Genomic DNA, 19,959 nt, shown 5'->3' on the forward strand with positions numbered 1-19,959 from the left:
TCACTTTGGCACAGTAGGCAGTCAACGTTTGAAAGGTCTACCATTTTCATCGAACACAATCAAAGTTAACATAAGCCCTAGATTCCTTAAATTTAATCATTTATAGGCATGCCCAATTTAGACATCCTTTTTAACAACGTGATGTTGTGCTCCAAATGGATAACTTGAAATAACATGTAGGTAATGAAATAATGGAAAGAAAAAACATGTATATTTATAAGCCTGGTGGTTATAAGTATTTAGGCATAGCATGTAAAATAGGCCTCGTGTGAAATCATTGCCAAAAGCACAAGAGACAGCGTCGCCTGTAGCTCTAGATTATTCTATACGATCAATCCATTAAATAATCAAAACATTCTTTAAACAACTCCTTCACACAGACGCCTCCGTCTTCAGGAAGCCTCAGTTAAAAATCCACCATTGGAATTTGGTAGAACAGAAAATATAGACAGTGGCCACCACTCGCAGAAACAGGGAACACCACAAACATTAGCTTCTTAGAACTAATAAAAAGCAATACAAATTCATGCCAAGTCCATTTTTATTGTAATACCAAGTCAATGTTTGATATCTATACAATACAATTACTAAAAAGTAAACATTCAGACATGGGTTTTAACATCAGATGGTGACAAACCTTGAAGAGGGAAACTGACATAGCATGTCACTTAAATACTACAAAATAAACGTTATCCATTGCACTTAAAACTACATAAATACAACTTATAGATTTAATGTACATGTCTTTCTGGAGCAAAGTGTGCAATTTATCTTTGTTACACCTCTCGGGTTGTACATTCAATCATTTATCATGGTCCGCCATATGTTTCTATTCATTGAGCATCCAGTGAAAAGAAAGTACACAAGAATGACAGTGCACCTGACAAACTGAATTTAACTTGTGGTATTCTATTTTCAGGTTTAAACATTTTCAACATATGGGGGAAAAAACATACCAGCATTCTTGGTGACACAAACGTCACAAAGTAACTATAGGATTTCCATCTTTCCCCCCCTTCCATGTAAAGTGTGTTTAGTCGTGATAGAATACTTTTAGTCAATCAAAAAACAATTTATATATGGTCAAAACCCTTTCCCCTTGATCGATGCATGACTTGATTTCAAATACAGTTGATACAATCATCCAACGGGACAGGAAATGTAACAAGAGGTGTGTCACAAGGGCCCAGACTGATAAATAGGGTCCTAGAGGGCATGTAGGACCCCGGATGTCTGACTACTACTTCCTCGGCACAAACAGGATGGAGGATGCTTGGGAATGTCAAAGTGCTGTTGGTTGATTGTAATTTCCTTCCCCCTCTCTTTTCCTTGTGCTGTGTCACATCACGAGACATGATGGGGCTCAACATGCATAGAAAGCTTTCTCATCAGTCCCATTTCCTTAGCCCAAACACTTTCTAGCTATACTCTGTCATTCCAAAACTTTGACTCACAATCAAATGCAGTTTACTCTGATACTTTGATAAGATAATAGTAAAATACGGATTTTGATGAACAGTGGTACTTAGATTTGCACAATGATCTGTGAGGTAAAATAAAAGGTGACATTTGCTTGAAGAGTAATGGACGACTGACATGTCGTGTTCATATAAAAACAAAATGATACATCATCCACCCTTCTCACCAAACAGATGAGAAAACGGAGAAGAAAAACCATTGAGCATTTGTATTTTTTGATCTGCCTTTTTAAGAAGCTCAGGTTAGCCGTTAAAGTGAGTTACCAAATCCACACATCAAAATGTACTATTACATAAACTGCCGTGACTCCATTTTGTTAACAGCATTCTGTCCTTAGTGTTACTTGGTTGGAGGGCAGGCAGGGGTGAGCTGGACAGTGCTTCGTTTGCTGTTGACATGTATTCACACATTTCGGTTGAGCAGTTTCGTAGACAACGTTTCGTATTTAGTCCAGCTCCAATCTTGCTCCTACAAAGAGATGACATAACACTTGACCTCAATGTAGCTTTAAGGTTGTCGCTGTAACAAACAAAGGGTTAACTGTGGAGTGGCCACAAGGTCAAAATTGTCTATATCGTGAAAAACCATGAACAAAAATGTGGTTTTTGGTTTTTAATTTAAGGCTAGGGTTAGGCATAAGGTTAGCAGTGTGATTGTGGTTAAGGTTTAAAATCACATTTTAAGAAGACAAATTGTAGAATTAGGTGGGGTTTGACTTCGTGGCTGCGGTAACTAGTGACGACCATGGTGTTTGGGTTGTGGTTTAGACACAGTATCAATCTCAGTGCCCTCCAGGAAAGGCAGCCAACCTCCCCAGACATGTTTTGAATGGATCAGATTAGCCAGTTAGCCTTAAGGACATGTCTGAGCCCACTTAATACAACAAAAGGTTGGATAAAAGACAGAGGGAACCTTATCACCCTCCTGACCTGGGACACCTAATCCCACCCTGATAGGGAGTGGACATACAGAAGAGTGTGACTGGTAAATGACGCACACCAGTGGTGCCAACTTAACAAGTACCTACATGTTTCAATCCCACGTTATAAATAGACTGAACAAAAATATAAACGCAACATGTAAAGTGTTGGTCCCATGTTTCATCAGCTGAAATAAAAGATCCCAGAAATGTTCCAGAAGCACAAAAAGCTTATTGCTCTCAAATTTTGTTTGCTTCCCTGTTAGTGAGCATTTCTCCTTTACCAAGATAATCCATCCACCTGACAGGTGTGGCATATCAAGAAGCTGATTAAACAGCATAATCATTACACAGGTGCATCTTGTGCTGGGGACAATAAAAAATAACACTAACATGTGCAGGTTTGTCACAACACAATGCCACAGATGTCTCAAGTTTTAAAGGAGCGTGCAATTGGCATGCTGACTGCAGGAATGACCACCAGAGCTTTTGCCAGAGAAAGTAATGTTAATTTCTCTACCATAAGCTGCCTCCAACGTCATTTTAGAGAATTTGGCAGTACATCCAACTGGCCTCACAACCGCAAACCACGTGTAACCACGCCAGCCCAGGACCTCCACATCCGGCTTCTTCACCTGCAGGATCGTCTGAGACCAGCCACCCAGACAGCTGATGAAACTGAGGAGTATTTCTGTCTGTAATAAAGCCCTTATGTGGGGAAAACTCATTCTGATTGGCTGGGCCTGGCTCCCCAGTGGGTGGGCCTATACCCTCCCAGGCTCCCTATGGCTGCAACCCTGCCCAGTCATGCGAAATCCATAGTTTAGGGCCTAATGAACTTGTTTCAATTGACTGATTTCCTTATATGAACTATAACTCAGTAAAATGATTTTTGTTCAGTACAGATGTGCGTGTGACTTAACACACTGCAGAAAACGTGGTGACGTGCAACACTGAAATATAAGACACTGCATTGACAGAATACCAGGCTTCCATTACAAGTCTTGCCAGCTGAGAGAAAACGGCCCAACTCACCACTATGCTTTTGGACTGCTCGTCAGCAGCTTCCTGCATCAGGCTGGTCAGCTGACTGAGGTACTTCTGGTTCTCCTGAAGCAGACGCGGGGCAGCAGCACTGGAGGGAAGGAGAAAGAGAGAGAACAAGTCACCTACTGTCCTAAGGGCATTCCTTTTCATTCTGCTACATATAACACGTCAACCCCTTCCATCTGTCTACTGTATAGCCCAGTACCTATCGTTGGGTCCAGGTAAGGAGGTGAGGGGGTGAGGGTTGCTGATGGGCTGGGCAGACTGGGCCCACTGGGACACCTGCAGGGGGTTGGACAACTCTGGGCTGGCTGCTATCGAGTTCCTTGCAGAGTTCTGAGCCTGGGAGAAGACAAATTACTTACACTGAACACATGTTCACTTATTATGACCTAGCTAGCTAAGTGAGTTCTTTAGAAAATTGCACGATTTAAAATAACCCAATGCCATCTTACAGTAGATCTCATGACCTTATGACTAACTTAACTCTGGTTCTACCTCTCCGTCACTCACACAGGCAATCTTCAGTAGGTGCCAGAACTCTCTCTGTCTCTTAATCTGCATCTGCATCACGGTGTTGTCGGCATCCTTGATGTTCTCCAGCGTCTTCTCAATGCGTGGGAATAGGTCAATTATCTTCTGCTTGCTCAGTAAGATCTTACTGCATGGGNGGGGGGGGGGGGGGCAGACGGTAAAACCTCAGGAATAGCAAAGAGGGCAAAATCCAACTAGGCAGCCATATCACCACATTTCTGCGGAAGGTTCAGAATTCCGAGAGAAATATATTGCATAGAACAGACACATGCCTCTCTGACATGTAGAGTATAGAATCATGTCAGCTCTATTCATGCTATTTCTATCTGCAAGGCTCAGTTGGTGACCCGGGTGAGGTGACAGTCCACTGAACAGTGCCGGACCCTACCTACCTGAGATGTGTGTAGAGGTCTCGGAGGACCTTGTCCTGGTTCTGAACAGTCTGGATGATGGKTTTAACCATCTCGGCGCTGTCGCTGCTCACATCAGGGTCAGGCGCTGAGGGAAGAACAGCACACTGGTGTCAGGTGGTGGTAGCATTTAGAATTACAGTTGTACCATTACAGATTCTATTCAATATCCTAAAGTACTACTGTCTTATGGACATTTACGACAGCTGCAATGCAGTGACTGTTTATTGGTCGAAAGTGGCTTACTTCTGCATTTCATCTTCAGTTGTTTGTAGAGTTCAATGGCCTTATCCTCTCTGAAAACAACAAATACACAAGTCATTATTTTAGAATATTCATTTTATACAGAAGAGTTGACCTTTCCTTCTTAAAAAGTGTGCATTTGAGTACTCTAAAATCAGTGTTTCCAAACCCTGGTCCTCGAGTACCCCCAACAGCACACATTTTGATTGTAACCCTGGACAAGCACACCTGATTTAACTTGTCAACTACTCATCAAGCCCTCAACTAATCAAGCCCTTAAAGAGGTGCATTTGTCAAGGGCTACAATCAAACTGTGTACTGTTGGGGGTACTGGAGGACCAGGGTTGGGAAACAGTTCTCTAAAATGTATATGACTGGCAATGCAAATGAATGAACAACATTAGGTTAGCTGTCAGGTCAGCTACTAGCTTTAGCTGGACACAGAAGCCAGACATCTCAATAAGGTTCCATCTACTTCTACTTAAAAAGGAAAGATTCACCCGGTTTGAATGTTTGAACAACGTATAGTGCAGATACACAGGAAAACATGAAATGACCCCAGGAATCTATAGAACATCACTCAGACAGATAGACCCTTGATGCGTTTCATGGAGAGACAGAGCGTGTCATTCATGCCTAGTATAGAACACTCACAGCTGCTCCATGACGTCTCCTTGGCGACGGGCGTAGGGACTCCGCTGCAGRTCCACAATCTCCGAGTGTAACGACATGATTTCCTCATCCAGGTGGCTCACCTCTGCCACCTGGTGGACCAGACACATTACACCTGGTCTTTCAATGGTAATAGGTATAGTTGTCCCTGAGCACTGATAGAGGTTCATACTTTTATTAACCTGACGATAACAGTTGGTGGGGTAATCTGATTCTAGACCTGTGGTTAAAGGGGCAATCTGCAGTTGCCACATCCATTTTTTTGGGACATATAAATTAATGATATCTACCAATTGATTCCTGAAGAATATAACGTCTTACGTCATGAGTTTAGTTCAACTGTCGTAACCCATCAGAACCCCAAAAATAAGCTTGTTTTAGTCCAATGTTTGTAAACAATGTCATTCTAAAACATTTTATAACCTCAAAACTATACATTTTGATATCATGGATGGACAGTCCTTGCATCCAGAGCTCTGTCTATGAATTTGAGTGGTTACATTTCTCCAGCCCCATCCCTCAGCCTTTTACCAAAACAAGGGCAGATGTGTTCTATACCAACAATCAATTTGGAATYAAGAAAATACATTGTACATGAGAATATATATTCCGGGTGTATTTTTTACACCCGGAATGCACGCAACAAGGTTCCTAAGTTTGTCCCCATCCCTGCTGGTACCTGTGCATAAGCAGCAGCTTTCCCCTCGTTCTCCTGCCACGCTTTCAGCATCTTCTCTGACGCTGAGGGGTAAAAAGAACCAAATCTCATGAAAACAACTCCATCTTTTCACAACACAAAACCATTGTTGCTTCTGAACTGGTACCCTATTCCCTAAGTTGGGAAATGGCACCCTATTCTCTACTATGGGCCCTGATGAAAATCAGTGCACTATATAAGGAATAGGGCACCATTTCAGACACAGGGCCATGTGGGTGACTATTCTTGGCACTACCAATCATTAGCCGGCAGACACTCACAGATCCCATAATGCATCTGGTCGCTGTACTTCTCCAGGTCGTATTGAATGCTGCTCTTGAAGAAGTCCAGCTTGGCCTTCAGCTGCTGGGAGAAGGCAAACATGCCGTTCTTGCACCGGGTCAGGTTGGTGTTGTAGCGTAGGAGGCTCAGCCTGGACACACACACAGAATAGAATAACTGTCTGTTCAAATACAGAAATGTACATCAAGATACCACGGGATCACACCAATTTCCCTCCAAAAAACATCAGCCTCGAGCTAATTTCAGCGCTCGTGAACATCGTGAGCCTTCTGTGCGATTTCTGGAACGCTTTAACTGAACACTGAGGCTGTACCAGTTAAGAGCATCTACTCGCACCCGCGGGTAATTGAAAGAGCACTCGTACCTGTCAAAATGCACTAATTCTACTGCAACCTTTTTCGCTTACAATAAAATCGCTGACTCAATCTTGCAAGGTTAGGTTTGCTGCATTTAAAGAGGGTGATATTATGTTAATTCGACCACAATTCCCACATCAGAAAAGTTGATCTGAAAGCTAGTGTAAACTAATGGGGCAACACTAGTGCAGTTCAATCTCATGCGTCTCAGCGCGGGCTGGCATTGCTTCTGCACGGCTGCGCGTGCAAAGCTCACTGGGAACATTGAATCACACGCCACAGATGAAAAAGCAACTGGCCGATTCTTCGAAAGCAAGTCTGGGAACTTCTTTTAGCAATTTCAGTTTGGGAATATGGTAATGTCTCAACGTAAAGAAGCTCACTTCCTTTCAGATTTGTTTAATTCCAGTACAGCAGGCTGGCTTACTCACATGGCAGCCCTCTGGCCCTGGAACAATCTGCTGTAGTCGTCCTTCAGTCCACAGATGTAACTAACCGCCTCGCCCCACACCTTCTTCAGCATCACCAAGGGAAGCTGGGACTTAGCTTCCCGTACTGGGGGGAAAAGACGACAAGCTTCTACATAAGGCTTGGTACATATGAAGGAAGAACAAACTGAAGACATTTTTGAACCAAACGATGTAAGGAGGACAATTTTGTTTTTGCCCAAAAAACGAAAAAAGCACTACCTCTAATTGCATGAGCTTGTAATCCGATCCAAATCGGCTTAACAGCTCAAAATATTTATCAGCGGGCAGAGAAGACAGTACTCACCAATAGCGTTGACTTTATCAGGCAGCTGTCTAGCACTGAAGGGACCAGAGTACTTGGTGAGGCTCTTGTCAAACAAATAGATGATGTAACTGTCCCAGCCTCGCTGCACAACACACAAAGCACACACAATCACTTTACATGGGGGTCAAATGCTAAACATGTTAATGCTGAAGAGGTGAGTAAGATGTACAATGTGTTGCATCGAAAACCTGCCCGACGACGCAAAATGAATTCTTCCGCTGCTCTATCGTTTGCTACATACTTCAGTCTGAGACAGCCGTCATTTAAGTTGTTTGTGGTGACGTCAAAATGAGGGGTGTTGTATAAAACAAAGTTATCAGCAATTGGATCATCTCGAACCAAACAGTATCAATCACAATGACACATTTTCCCATGTGTGTTTTGGCGCTGGCCCAACATATCGGTTTCTGCGACCAATCAGACGGTCTTGAACGGAATTCCATTCTAGAAATTGTCAGGGAGGTACTCCAATCCAGACTCACTGCGGAGAATAAACTAACGTCCGTGGGCGTGGTGTAGCTTTTGGCCGGAGCAAGGAGTTTGGGAAGCCAGGCAATCAAAACTACATTCTAACAAATAACATTACACCAACGAAGTAGCAGAGTGGAACCAAAAGGAGTCTTACCACCCCGTCAAGGACACACTGGGCTGCAGCCTTCCTGGGGTCCAGCGACACCCCCGTCTCCTGCAAAAGCTCCTGGTTGACCAGCTCAATCTTGGTCTCCGTCTCGATGCGGCGCTGCAGGCTATGGAGGCTCTCCTCTGGGACCAGTTGGAAGGAGTGGACCTGGGCTGTGGTCATGTTTAGGATGTGGACAACCTGTAAATGAGAGAGAATATATGGGTAAAATAAAGGAAGCCGACTGGCTAGCAGATTGAGTCAATCCAAAATATCAAGCACTGACAGTCAAACTTAACATTTTGCTGAAAAAGTATATTAATTGCACATTCACTTCCTGAGGAGAAATAAAGAGTTCACTGAATTTTGCCTATGAGACCAAACCAAATAAATGAGGCCAGCATTGACAGAGAATCTCAAACACTATGGTCAGCTCAAGAAATACAGTATGATACATTACAGAACTAACCTTCATGCATAATATTTGTTCCAGCACTTCAAAGCACTGGGGTTTCTTGCTGTCAACGTTGGTCTTGCCTCCTCTCTGGATAGGATCCCATTTCAGCATCAGCTGAAGCAGCATCTCCATGCGCTCCAGCAGTGTCCTGAATGAGCACAGCGCAAATCAACATTGCCCTCGGTGGAGGGGAAATAAATAGGTTCACTCTATACAGGTCATGGGTCGTTTCTCTCGAGTTAAGAGTCCCGGTTTTCAAATTTCAAGTTATGCTACTCAATGAGGTGAAACGTTTAGAATGTTGTCATAAATTGAGCTGACACGATTCACTGTTCTACATGACAGAAAATCAAAAGTTTGGACACACCGACTCATTCAAGGGTTTTTCTTTATTTTTTCACATTGTAGAATAATAGTGAAGACATCAAAACTATGAAATAACACATATGGAATCATTTAGTAACCATAACACTGTTATATGAAAGTATATTTGAGATTTTTCAATGTAGCCACCCTTTGCCTTGATGACAGCTTTGCACACTCTTTGCATTCTCTCAACCAGCTTCATGAGGTAGTCACCTGGAATGCATTTCAATTAACAGGTGTGCCTTGTTAAAAGTTAATTTGTGGAATTTCTTTCCTTCCTAATGCGTTTGAGCCAATCAGATGTGTTGTGACATGGTAGCGGTGACATACAGAAGATAGCCCTATTTGGTAAAAGACCAAGTCCATATTATGGCAAGAACAGCTCAAATAAGCAAAGAGAAACAGTCTATCATCACTTTAAGACATGAAGCTCAGTCAATACGGAAGATTAAGAACTTTGAAACTTTCTTCAAGTTCAGTCGCAAAAACCATCAAGCACTATGATGAAACTGGCTCTCAGAGGACCGCCACAGCAAAGACCAGAGTTACCTCTGCTGCAGTGGATAAGTTCATTAGAGTTACCAGCCTCAGAAATCGGCAATTAACTCCAACTCAGATTGCAGCCCAAATAAATGCTTCACAGAGTTCAAGTAATAGACACATCTCGACATGAACTGTTCAAAGGAGACTGCGTGAATCAGGCCTTCATGGTCGAACTGCTGCAAAGAAACCACACCAATAAGAGACTCGCTTGGGCCAAAAAACATGAGCATTGGACATTAGACTGGTGGAAATCTGTCCTTTGGTCTGATGAGTCCAAATTTGAGATTTTTGGTTCCAACCGCTGTGTCTTTGTGAGGCGCAGAGTAGGCGAACGGATGATCTCCGCATGTGTGGTTCCCACCGCGAAGCATAGAGAAGGTGGTGTGATGGTGCTTTGCTGGTGACACTGTCTGTGCTTTATTTAGAATTCAAGGCACACTTAACCAGCATGGCTACCACAGCATTCTGCAGCGATATGAAATCCCATCTGGTTTGCACTTAGTAGGACTATCATTTGTTTTCAACAGGACAATGACTCAAAACACCCCTCCAGGCTGTGTAAGGGCTATTTGACCAAGAATGAGAGTGATGCAGTACTGCATCAGATGACCAGGCCTCCACAATCACCCGACCTCAACCGAATTGAGATGGTTTGGGATGAGTTGGACGCAGAGTGAAGGAAAAGCAGCCAACAAGTGCTCAGCATATGTAGGAACTGCTTCAAGACTGTTGGAAAAGCATCCCAGGTGACTTCATGAAGCTGGTTCAGAGAATGCCAAGAGTGTGCAAAGCTGTCATCAACACAATGGGTGGCTACTTTGAAGAATCTCAAATATAAAATATATTTTGATTTGTTCAACACTTCTTTTAGTTACTACATGATTCCATATGTGTTATTTCATAGTTGTGGTGTCTTCCTTATTATTCTACAATGTAGAAAATAGTACAAATAACGAAAAACCCTTAAATGAGTAGGTGTGTCCAACCTTTTGACTGGTACTGTGTGTGTGTCTATATATCTCAATGCTCTGTTACATGACACCCTACTGAACAGGCCCCTGGTTTCCCAAGTAGAAATATATATGTGGCTAAAGGTTATAATGAAAACCAGTATACACATCCTTCGAGGACCCTGCTATACATAAAGATGTTAGGCGACAGGTAGTTATTAACGCCATCAGAATGAAGTGTGTGATGGCGTCGGACCTGCTTAGATTGTTGGGGTATGGTAGATGTGTGGAGAATCTGACTTCCCCATTCAATTCCTCCACAGCCATGATGTCTTTGGGACCTTTGCTCCGCACTTTGCTGGCCCTGAGGAATAACAACATTGAAATGGCTATTTAGGATGGTTACCTAGTGCCCCTTGGAGGATAATTTAGAATTAAAACTAGCACTTGAAAACTGTGTTAATGTATTAATTTCCTTCGGGGTTGGGGACACAATCAAATGCAGAGGGACATCTACCATTGGACCGGCTGAAGATTGTGCAGAAACGGCCGGAATCCACAGCTGCATTCAAATATCATTGTGCCAAAACTCCAGTAGTCCACTGTGACAGTGTAAGGCTTATTCTCAAATAGCTCAGGTGCCTGGGGAAAAGATATGCAATGTATCAATTATGTATGTCTGGTTTTAACAAACAAACAAAGACAATGGTGTAGCGTTGAATCAATAGGAACCTAGGAGTGCTTGCGGGGGGATGGATATTATGCTCACCAAGTACTGCAGTGTTCCCACAAAAGAGGTGCACAGACTCCCCTGGTCCAAGTCTTTGGCATAGCCCAAGTCTATGATTTTGTGAACCAACTGAACAAGGAAAAACATGAGAAATAGTAACATTGCAAGATGAACAGTAATCTTTCAAAATAACAATGTCACCATAGTCGATTTCACACTTTACAACACCAATAGCAAAAAAATGTAGACTGTTTTAAAAGAGAGCATGGTGATACATTCTGTGTGCTGGTCCATAAATATTGGGTTACCTTTCCGTTGACATCCTGCAGCACTACATTTTCTGGTTTAAGGTCTCTGTGTATGATCTTGTTTTCATGTAAATACTGGATGCCTGAACCTGTTAAGACCATTCAGAAAATCAGCTCTATGCAGAGCAACGATTGACACAATACAACGGTGTGGTACAGTACATACCGACGTCATTAAGCAGGGAAAGCACTTCACTTTCTTTCAGTCCACAGCAATTTTCTGGCTTGCTCAGCATCTGTCAAATTCAACCATTAACACATTGTTAGACAAATGCCTGCTAATATGAAGAAAAAAATGTATACTTCAGACCTCATGACAGAGCAAGCCCCCAAAAAACAATTTTGTTGTCGTGCCCTTCCGCGAGGCATTTACCACTTCACTACTCCAGGGGCACTACGACGTGGCTAACCGTGTGTTTCTAACCCCCCAGGAGAGTATGTAGGTGCCAAGGGGTTTCAAATCACAATTACATATTTACGTGGACTTTAAGGAAAATTGACAAGTAAGTATTAATCCTCTGCAATCCACCTTTCTGAGGTCTCCCTTGGAGCAGTACTCCATGGCCAGCAGTGGAAGGTCGTTTAAGGCAATGTGCTTCATCTCCTCTGGCACGTCTCGCGCTGTCACTACATTGAGATTATTCAACCTGAATATGAAAGAGATAAGAAAAACATTGTACTTGATACTAACAAGAAGCAAATGCCGATATGTCAATGTATCAGTGAAAAGGTAGAAGTCACACTGTTCAAATGTGTGTGGCGTTCAATGATGTACAAAGGATAATACGATGAAGACAAACTTTTTCATGATCTGGATCTCTCTGCTCCATCTGTCTTTGTTTCTTGGTATTAACTCCAGACGACACATTTTCACTGCTATTTTTTCCGATGTGTCCTTGGAAACAAGGGGGAAAAAAGTATAATCTATTATCTTGATTGAACCTGTAACAGCTGGTCAATTCAACAGATGTGTACATATGAATTCACAGAGGGAAAAATACAAAACAGTACAGTATTCCAAAGGTTATTTTTAGGCTACGAAGTGTTTCTCTCAACTGGTGGCCATTGGACCTATGATACATTATCTTATTATAATTTTTTTTCTCCAAATACAGATCAACAATTTACATTCTTACATCATACTAAACAGAACGCTATGATACATTATCTGCCACCCAGTCAGGCCTACTGTTTACATCTAGGAAGTGGTTGACAACCTTTCACCTACTTGTAAACATATCTCCAGATCTGATTTGGCAGCCGGATGTATAGCTACCTTTATTCTAATCCAGAACAACTAGGGTTAACTAGAGAAATGTTGCTAACATTCGCTAGCTAGTTGGAATACTTACATGATTTTGATACAGGTAGACATGGGCAAAACTGCCCATGCCCAATCTCTCTTTGAATTCCCAGTCTCCACAGTTTTGGTTTTGTCTGAAAGGAGGCTTATCCATTGCTGTAACGTTAATAACATGAACGATTAATGTTACATTTGGCTATGCAAATTGGCAACATGTATAGTTAGCCAGCTATGCTGTAAATCAAGCATTTACTAGCTAACTGTTAGCTTGATAGCTAAGCTACTTATAACAGCTAACGTTAGTGGTGGTAGCTAACGTTAGCTAGCTAAACAACTTTCAAGTTAGCCTTACTAGTACCTTCAACTTAGCTCCACCGTCAGATGATGTCCGTAAACAAAACGTATTAATAGCCAATATAGACGTTTAAACTTTACAATCGCCCATATTTTCCTCGCAGGGTTGTACCCATGACTGTTCAACGAAGCTCGTAGACGAAGTAAACATAGCTACCGTTAGCTAGCTAGCTCGTTGGACAGACAGCTAGCTGACGCTGCTGGCTATCAAAACTGGGAAACTATTGGAGTAATACTATAATCTAAGATAAGTATTACGTTACTTTGCTATTTCATACGAGAGTCATTGGCTGTTTTTTCCAGAAAAATAAAGATAATCTTATTGTGTCTGACCAATGCACCTAGACATGAATGTGCGCTTTCCTAGATGTGACGTCTCCAACAAACCCGGCAGCTTTTCTGAATTTAAAAAATGAAACGGTGGCCAGGGGCCTCATTTATTTACGCTGACTGTGATGGTTTAATATTCGCGAAATAGTTAGGATAGTCTACCATTCGCTCCATCTATTATTTAATTGGAACCACTTCACAGTAGCAAATAGATAAGCCATTTCAAGTATTTTGCTCTATTTGACCCGAACTGAAGCGCAGTTTAACAGTAGAACAGACGGTTCACCTTTTCCATTGACATTTGTAGGCTACTGCATCTGAATACTGTAATGTTACATTTCTTCAGTAGACACTATTTAATTTATTAACATTGTACATATACAGTGTCATAACCATTGTAGAATAAATTCCTCACCTTTGCTGGCCATGATGAGTTCATATTCCCGAAGTAGCCATACAGCGAATTACCATGCACATCTCTCATTGTGCCTATTAGATATTGTAATTTCAAGTTTTTGCATCAGAAAGGGAGCGCGGTTTATAACTTACAGTAGAATTGAACAGTTGAATAGACAGTTGATATTTTGCATTGAAGTGTATAGACTACCACTGTAAGTAGACCTGTAGCCTGCTTGTGCAGTCTTTTCAGAAATTGCACACGCAGATATTTATTAAATGTACGCAACGGTTATAATTGAGCTCCCGGTGAGGACTAGATGGTATAAAGCTAAGGACATTTACTTTTCGTAGCAGGTTAGGAGAACTTACGCAGCAGGTTAAGATAATTAACGTAGCAGGTTAGGATAGTTAGGTTAAGGTTAGGACAATAGTTCGTTTTAGGGTTCGTTAACGTTCTCCCAGAAAATACAAAAAAAGGTTTTTGACGATTTATGCATCACTTCCGTCCGTAGCTGTATACATCTAGCCACAACTGTTGTGTCCGACAAAAGTTGCTGCTCAGTATGACGTCATGCCAAAGACCTTGAACACCATGAAGTGTGAAAGTACGTGACTGACACACACAGTTTTACTTTCTTCTTGTTCCATACTCAATGCGTATTCACCTTTTGAAAAGACAGGTGCAAACGCTCTGGCCTATGACAGTCCAGAGAGGATATATAAATAAATAAAAATATGCCCTCGTTTTGTCGAGATCAGAAAAAATATATATATAAAAAAATAACAAAAGTTATTTTGTCAAGATCAGGAGATAAACTATAAATAGGAGTGGACTTATTGATGATAGATTGACTATGGCTGAGGCAGTCACCGTGGATCAGCGCATCCGTTTTTTTTATTTTGATCAGTGATAACACATGCAAAAACGTCATTATGTCGGTCAGTTATAGATGTCTTCCAGTTTTGGCTCCATTACAATCACGTTTTAAAGGCATGCAAAAGTGTGGTTGCACTTCTATTTTAAATGGATTGAATGTGCAATGTTCAGTGCAAGAAACGTTAACATCGAGGTCTGTGGTTTCAGACTACCAATGAAAGATTATCAGACTACCAATAAAAGCTTATTTTAATCTCTTAAATAGTTTTAACAGAGGTCAGCCTCTCAATAGAAGAAAAAACGCAGTCATAAATAACAATGAACAGGTAGTACAGAACATTTTTAACAGCAAAACAGGCGAAGTGAATCACATGTTGAGGTTTCTAAATACTCCAACATTTAATGTAGGATACAGTCTAATGGTCATTTCAGCCCCAAATGGTGGGCAAAATGTTGTGGTGCTGAAGAACAGCTCCTCCGGTCATACAAATCATTTCACTGACTAGACACATACTGTACTGTAACACCTGCAGTTTGTTTGGAATTCCTCAGTTTGCCATTGGTGGCCTTTTATTGCTGGAGCTTTGATAAGAAGACCCAGACCTATACAGTAGCACATGGCTACTTACAACAGATAATGCTCTACTCGAAGGTCTTAGATCTTTGTAGAGTCTTACTGCCTTTGGTGCACTATGACACTGCTGTCCATCTATCATCACTATGTCCACTCCTATCTTGAGTTTACCTTGTGATCTTAACAAAACAACTTTTGTTATGTTGTGTTCATGAAATAAATACACTTCATGGCCCAAAGTATGTGGAAGCCTGCTCGTCGAACATCTCATTCCTAAATCATGAGCATTAATATGGAGTAGGTATGCCCTTTGCTGCAATAACAGCCTCCACTCTTCTGGGATGTTGGAACATTGCTGCAGGGACCTGCTTCCATTCAGCCACAAGAGCATTAGTGAGGTCGGGCACTGATGTTGTGCGATTAGGCCCGCAATCGGTGTTCCAATTCATCCCGAAGGTGTTCGATGGGGTTGACGTCAGGGCTCTGTGCAGGCCAGTCAAGTTCTTCAACACCAATCTCGACAGACCATTTCTGTATGGACCTCGCTTTGTGCACAGGGTCATTGCCATGCTGAAACAGGAAAGGGCCTTCCCCAAACTGTTGCCACAAAGTTGGAAGCACAGAATCGTCTAGAATGTCACATTGTATGCTATAGCGTTAAGATTTCCCTTCACTGGAACTAAGGGGCCTAGCCCGAACCATGAAAAACAGCCCCAGACCATTATTCCTCCTTCACCAAACTTTACAGTTGGCACTATGCATTGGGGCAGGTTGCGTTCTCCTGGTATCCGCCAAACCCAGATTAGTCTGTCGGACTGCCAGATGGTGAAGCGTGATTCATCACTCCAGAGAACGCGTTTCCACTGCTCCAGAGTCCAATGGCGGCGAGCTTTACACCACTCCACACTTGGCATTGCGCATGGTGATCTTACACTTGTGTGCGGCTGCTCTGCCATGGAAACCCATTTCATGAAGCTCCCGACGAACAGTTCTTGTGCCGACGTTGCTTCCAGAGGCAGTTTGGATCTCGGTAGTGAGTGATGCAACCGAGGACAGACGATTTTTAAGCACTACGTACTTCAGCATTCGGCGGTCCCGTTCTGTGTGGCTTACCACTTTGCGGCTGAGCCGTTGTTGCGCTTAGACGTTTCCACTTCACAATAACAGCACTTACAGTTGGCCGGGGCAACTCTAGCAGGGCAGAAATTTTTGGAACTGACTTGTTGGAATGGTGCCATCCTATGACGGTGCCACGTTGAAAGTCCCTGAGCTCTTCCAGTACGGGCCATTTTACTGCCAATGTTTGTCTATGGAGATATCATGGCGTTGTGCTTGATTTTATACACCTGTCAGCAACAGTTGTGGCTGAAATAATTGAATCCACTAATTTGAAGCGGTGTACACTTTTGGCCATGTAAGTCGTGTAAGTCGTGATTTCGACATAATGAGGGAAATAGTTTTATTTATTTATATGTCCTCTCTGGACTTCCAGTACTGGCCCCATTTGTGGTGGTATCTTATTTTATGTAGTTTGACTTTGACATTTGACAAAATACAATAATGCACAAACAATCACTTTTTGAAACACTTTTATTTTTCCCCGCTATGCCTCCCCAGAAGAGCTCATATACAAACAATGTTTCCTTAAAGAAGTGAGGTTTTAACAGGCAGTCGACACGTGTACAGCTAAAATGAGTAAAACAATCCAAGTAAAAACATTTCAAATGTCTCTCATTGGCAGCAGTCTAAGAAAACTGCAATCAGTCAGAACCCCACCGTAGTACACTATATCACAGTTTTGAATGCATTGGTGGCTTGGTGTGGTGTCTACAACACATTAGCAGAAAGCAGCAGAAATACAACAACTTTTCCTTCATTCAGCTTTATAATAAAAAAAAATCATGACAATGAACTGAAGGACAAAAATGTTGTTCTATATATTAACCTTTCATTAAATACTCTAAACATAATACAAAGGAAAGCAGACCATTATAATATTATCTCATGCTGTATATATACAGTATATACACACATGTCACATTCAGAAGTGCTGGCTGGGAAAGGGTCAAACATACAGTAACACCTAGGCTTTCATTTCAGTATCAAGGAGCCAACATTTAGATTTTATTTCCCGAAAATGTCACAATCAAATAGGCACATTTGACATATTTGGAGGGAACTAGCGGTTTCCATGCAAACCAGTGCCATGGAGACCCTGCAGCTGCTCTGTGATAACATCAGAGGGGGCGGGGTGGCAGGGTGGGCATAGAGAGCTCGCTGAGCTTGAAGCGGAGTCCTGACTATCATACTGCTGTACAACAGACAGCGTACCGTATCAAACTGTCTGTGCCTCTCTCCCTCGTGGTTAGTGCCTGGGCCACAGGGAACAGGGCACGTACTGCATAGACCCCAAGATATGAAGAAATAGTGTGTTGAAGATGACATTTTCAGTGTTGTTCACCTGTTGATTGAACTACACAACGTCCATTTGTATGTAAAGGGCCCTCATACCTTGTACCCTCCAATGTCCCAAGGTGACATAGCATTCTGTGATAGGCTAACCTGATCACATATGCCACAAGTGTGAAACACCATCAATAAATACAAGTACCAAGCAGTAATATCACAGCAGTAACATCAAGTTACAATACAATTCAAGGTATATGTCATCAGTAATAGTAACAATATACACAAGCAGTTAAGTGATGAAGGCAGCTTCCCAAAAGATTGTGTAGGAGAGTGATAGCAGTGAGATGATGACTGAGACAGAGGGCAAAGCAAACTGACAAGGGGGAAATTAAGTGACGCGAGAGAGGAGGAGGAGTGAAGGGGAAAATAGAGAGGGTATGAGATTGGAGTGGAAAGAGATCATGGAAAAGGAAGGTGACAAATGCAAAAATAACTGAAGTGAGATAGGAAAAGACGAGAGGCAAAATACACCAAGTGAAACTTCGACTTAACATCCAATTGTCTGTACTAAAATTGTACAGATATTTTTTTTCAGCAAGGTAACTACATGCGATGGACACAGCTGGATAAACCATTTCTGCTTCAAAACATAACATGAATCTGCCGGCTAGAATATTCTCCTCAGCCACGTTCCTTAAATAGGCTCCTTAGTAGAACAGCAGGTCAGCCAGGTCGCAGCATACTGCATTCAATGACATTCACAAGCCTACAGCAGAACAAAAACACATCTCCTCAGATGTACGCATTCGCACGTGAGCACACACACACACACACACACACACACACACACACACACACACACACACACACACACACACACACACACACACAGAGAGAACTATCTATCAACGATCACAGATAGCTCCGCAGTACTCCCTAGCCAGAGACTGCGAATGGGCCACTCTAACAAGCTTGTGCAGTGCGGGGGCAGCAATGTTATGGCTGAAAGGTAACTGAATGTCCTGCTAAACAGCTCTCTCTGCTGGTAGGATGCTGGCAACACAGCTGTTCAATGAGACGTTTGAAAGCCTGAGTAGAAAATGTCAAACATATTACGCAACAATATGACATTCTCCAGTGAATGTTTGAAACTGAAGGTATGTCATGAAATGGCTATGTTGATTATTTTTCATTTACATTGATTGAGGATATGGTATGGATATGCTTCCATACATATTTCGTCAGTAAATGCATTGCCGCTCCCCCCCCCGTCTATAGCCTGCAAGGCAATCCTCTCACATTCCACGTTTCACATTCACCTGTTACATTATTCCATGTCTGTTTTTCATGTAGCAACAACAGCAAAACATTACTCTCTGACAAGATCAACAAATACCTTCAAAGTAAATCATGCTAACAATTTAAAGAAGAATGCCTCTCTCACTCTCTTCCAAATAATTCAGACCAGAGAGTTGAAATAATGATGGGAATTGATTGTGGCACTGTCCCACTTTGCTAGGTCTTCTTTCTCAGTCTCATCATTGTTTGATAGATACATAGTCTTTTAGATAATACTCAGATTGTGCTGGTGCCTTTGTTGCCCCTTTACATACAGAAGAATTCTATGTAAAAACACATGATTATCACAGAACACTTTCAGAACATTTAAATACAGGGAATGTATAATATCAACTCTGTATGTTTATTTTATGCATATTCACCAGGATATATTGTAAAAGTACATATACTGTATAATGTATCATACAATATAAGCATAATATAGTAGCTGACAGGTTATTATAAAACGTCTGCCATAGGTTTACTATGAATATGAATAAAATACTTCTTATATTCTTGATATTTCATCGTACAATGACGCTTACAACAGTACACAAGAGGAAGAGGAGCATGTCCGACGGACTATTGTAAAATACTGTAAAAAAATATATAAAAAAACAAGAACATTCAGGGTCTGCCTGGTGAGTGTTAAATAGGTCTTATAAACAAGTGCCCTATACATATACACATAGATTAAGGGAGTAACAGGGAGAACAGGTCAGAGGGTAACAGGGAGGACATGTCAGGGAGTAACATGGAGGACAGGTCAGGGGGTAAAATGGAGGACAGGTCAGGGAGTAACATGGAGTACAGGTCAGGGAGTAACAGGGAGGARAGGTCAGGGAGTAACAGGGAGGACATGTCAGGGAGTAACAGGGAGGACATGTCAGGGAGTAACAGGGAAGACAAGTCAGGGAGTAACATGGAGTACAGGTCAGGGGGTAATA

The 19,959-nt window shown here is 42.0% G+C and overlaps 2 protein-coding genes across 7 annotated transcripts in view; both read right to left on the reverse strand.

The window, feature by feature from the left end:
• Positions 1-1,421: 1,421 nt before the first annotated feature.
• Positions 1,422-13,921, reverse strand: LOC111978057 (inhibitor of nuclear factor kappa-B kinase subunit alpha). 4 transcript variants are annotated; one of them, XM_024007841.2, is made up of 22 exons: positions 13,831-13,921; positions 12,781-12,887; positions 12,229-12,323; positions 11,958-12,075; positions 11,595-11,664; positions 11,429-11,517; positions 11,160-11,249; positions 10,908-11,032; positions 10,647-10,754; positions 8,544-8,679; positions 8,081-8,275; positions 7,435-7,537; positions 7,092-7,215; positions 6,283-6,434; positions 5,984-6,045; positions 5,287-5,396; positions 4,636-4,685; positions 4,372-4,477; positions 3,944-4,106; positions 3,651-3,787; positions 3,434-3,533; positions 1,422-1,947 (listed from the first exon to the last, which is right to left on the reverse strand). In XM_024007841.2, the coding sequence occupies exons 1-22, from the start codon at positions 13,841-13,843 to the stop codon at positions 1,882-1,884; spliced, it is 2,319 nt and encodes a 772-aa protein (XP_023863609.1). In that variant the 5' UTR covers positions 13,844-13,921; the 3' UTR covers positions 1,422-1,881. The 4 variants fall into 4 exon arrangements, with proteins under 4 accessions (XP_023863609.1, XP_023863612.1, XP_070304390.1 ...); XM_024007844.2 differs by having other exon boundaries at positions 3,959-4,106; positions 13,831-13,920; XM_070448289.1 differs by lacking the exon at positions 13,831-13,921 and adding an exon at positions 13,090-13,501.
• A 2,916-nt stretch (positions 13,922-16,837) lies between these two features.
• Positions 16,838-19,959, reverse strand: part of LOC111977346 (PH and SEC7 domain-containing protein 1-like) — a 56,970-nt gene continuing 53,848 nt past the window's right edge. For all 3 annotated transcript variants that reach the window (XM_024006727.2, XM_024006728.2, XM_070448321.1), the window contains one exon: positions 16,838-19,959. This exon is cut by the window's right edge and continues 2,327 nt beyond it. The gene's annotated coding sequence lies outside the window, so the exon portion shown is untranslated.

This window comes from Salvelinus sp. IW2-2015, linkage group LG18 (assembly GCF_002910315.2).
Source record: "Salvelinus sp. IW2-2015 linkage group LG18, ASM291031v2, whole genome shotgun sequence".
Classification (NCBI taxonomy): Eukaryota; Metazoa; Chordata; class Actinopteri; order Salmoniformes; family Salmonidae; genus Salvelinus; species Salvelinus sp. IW2-2015.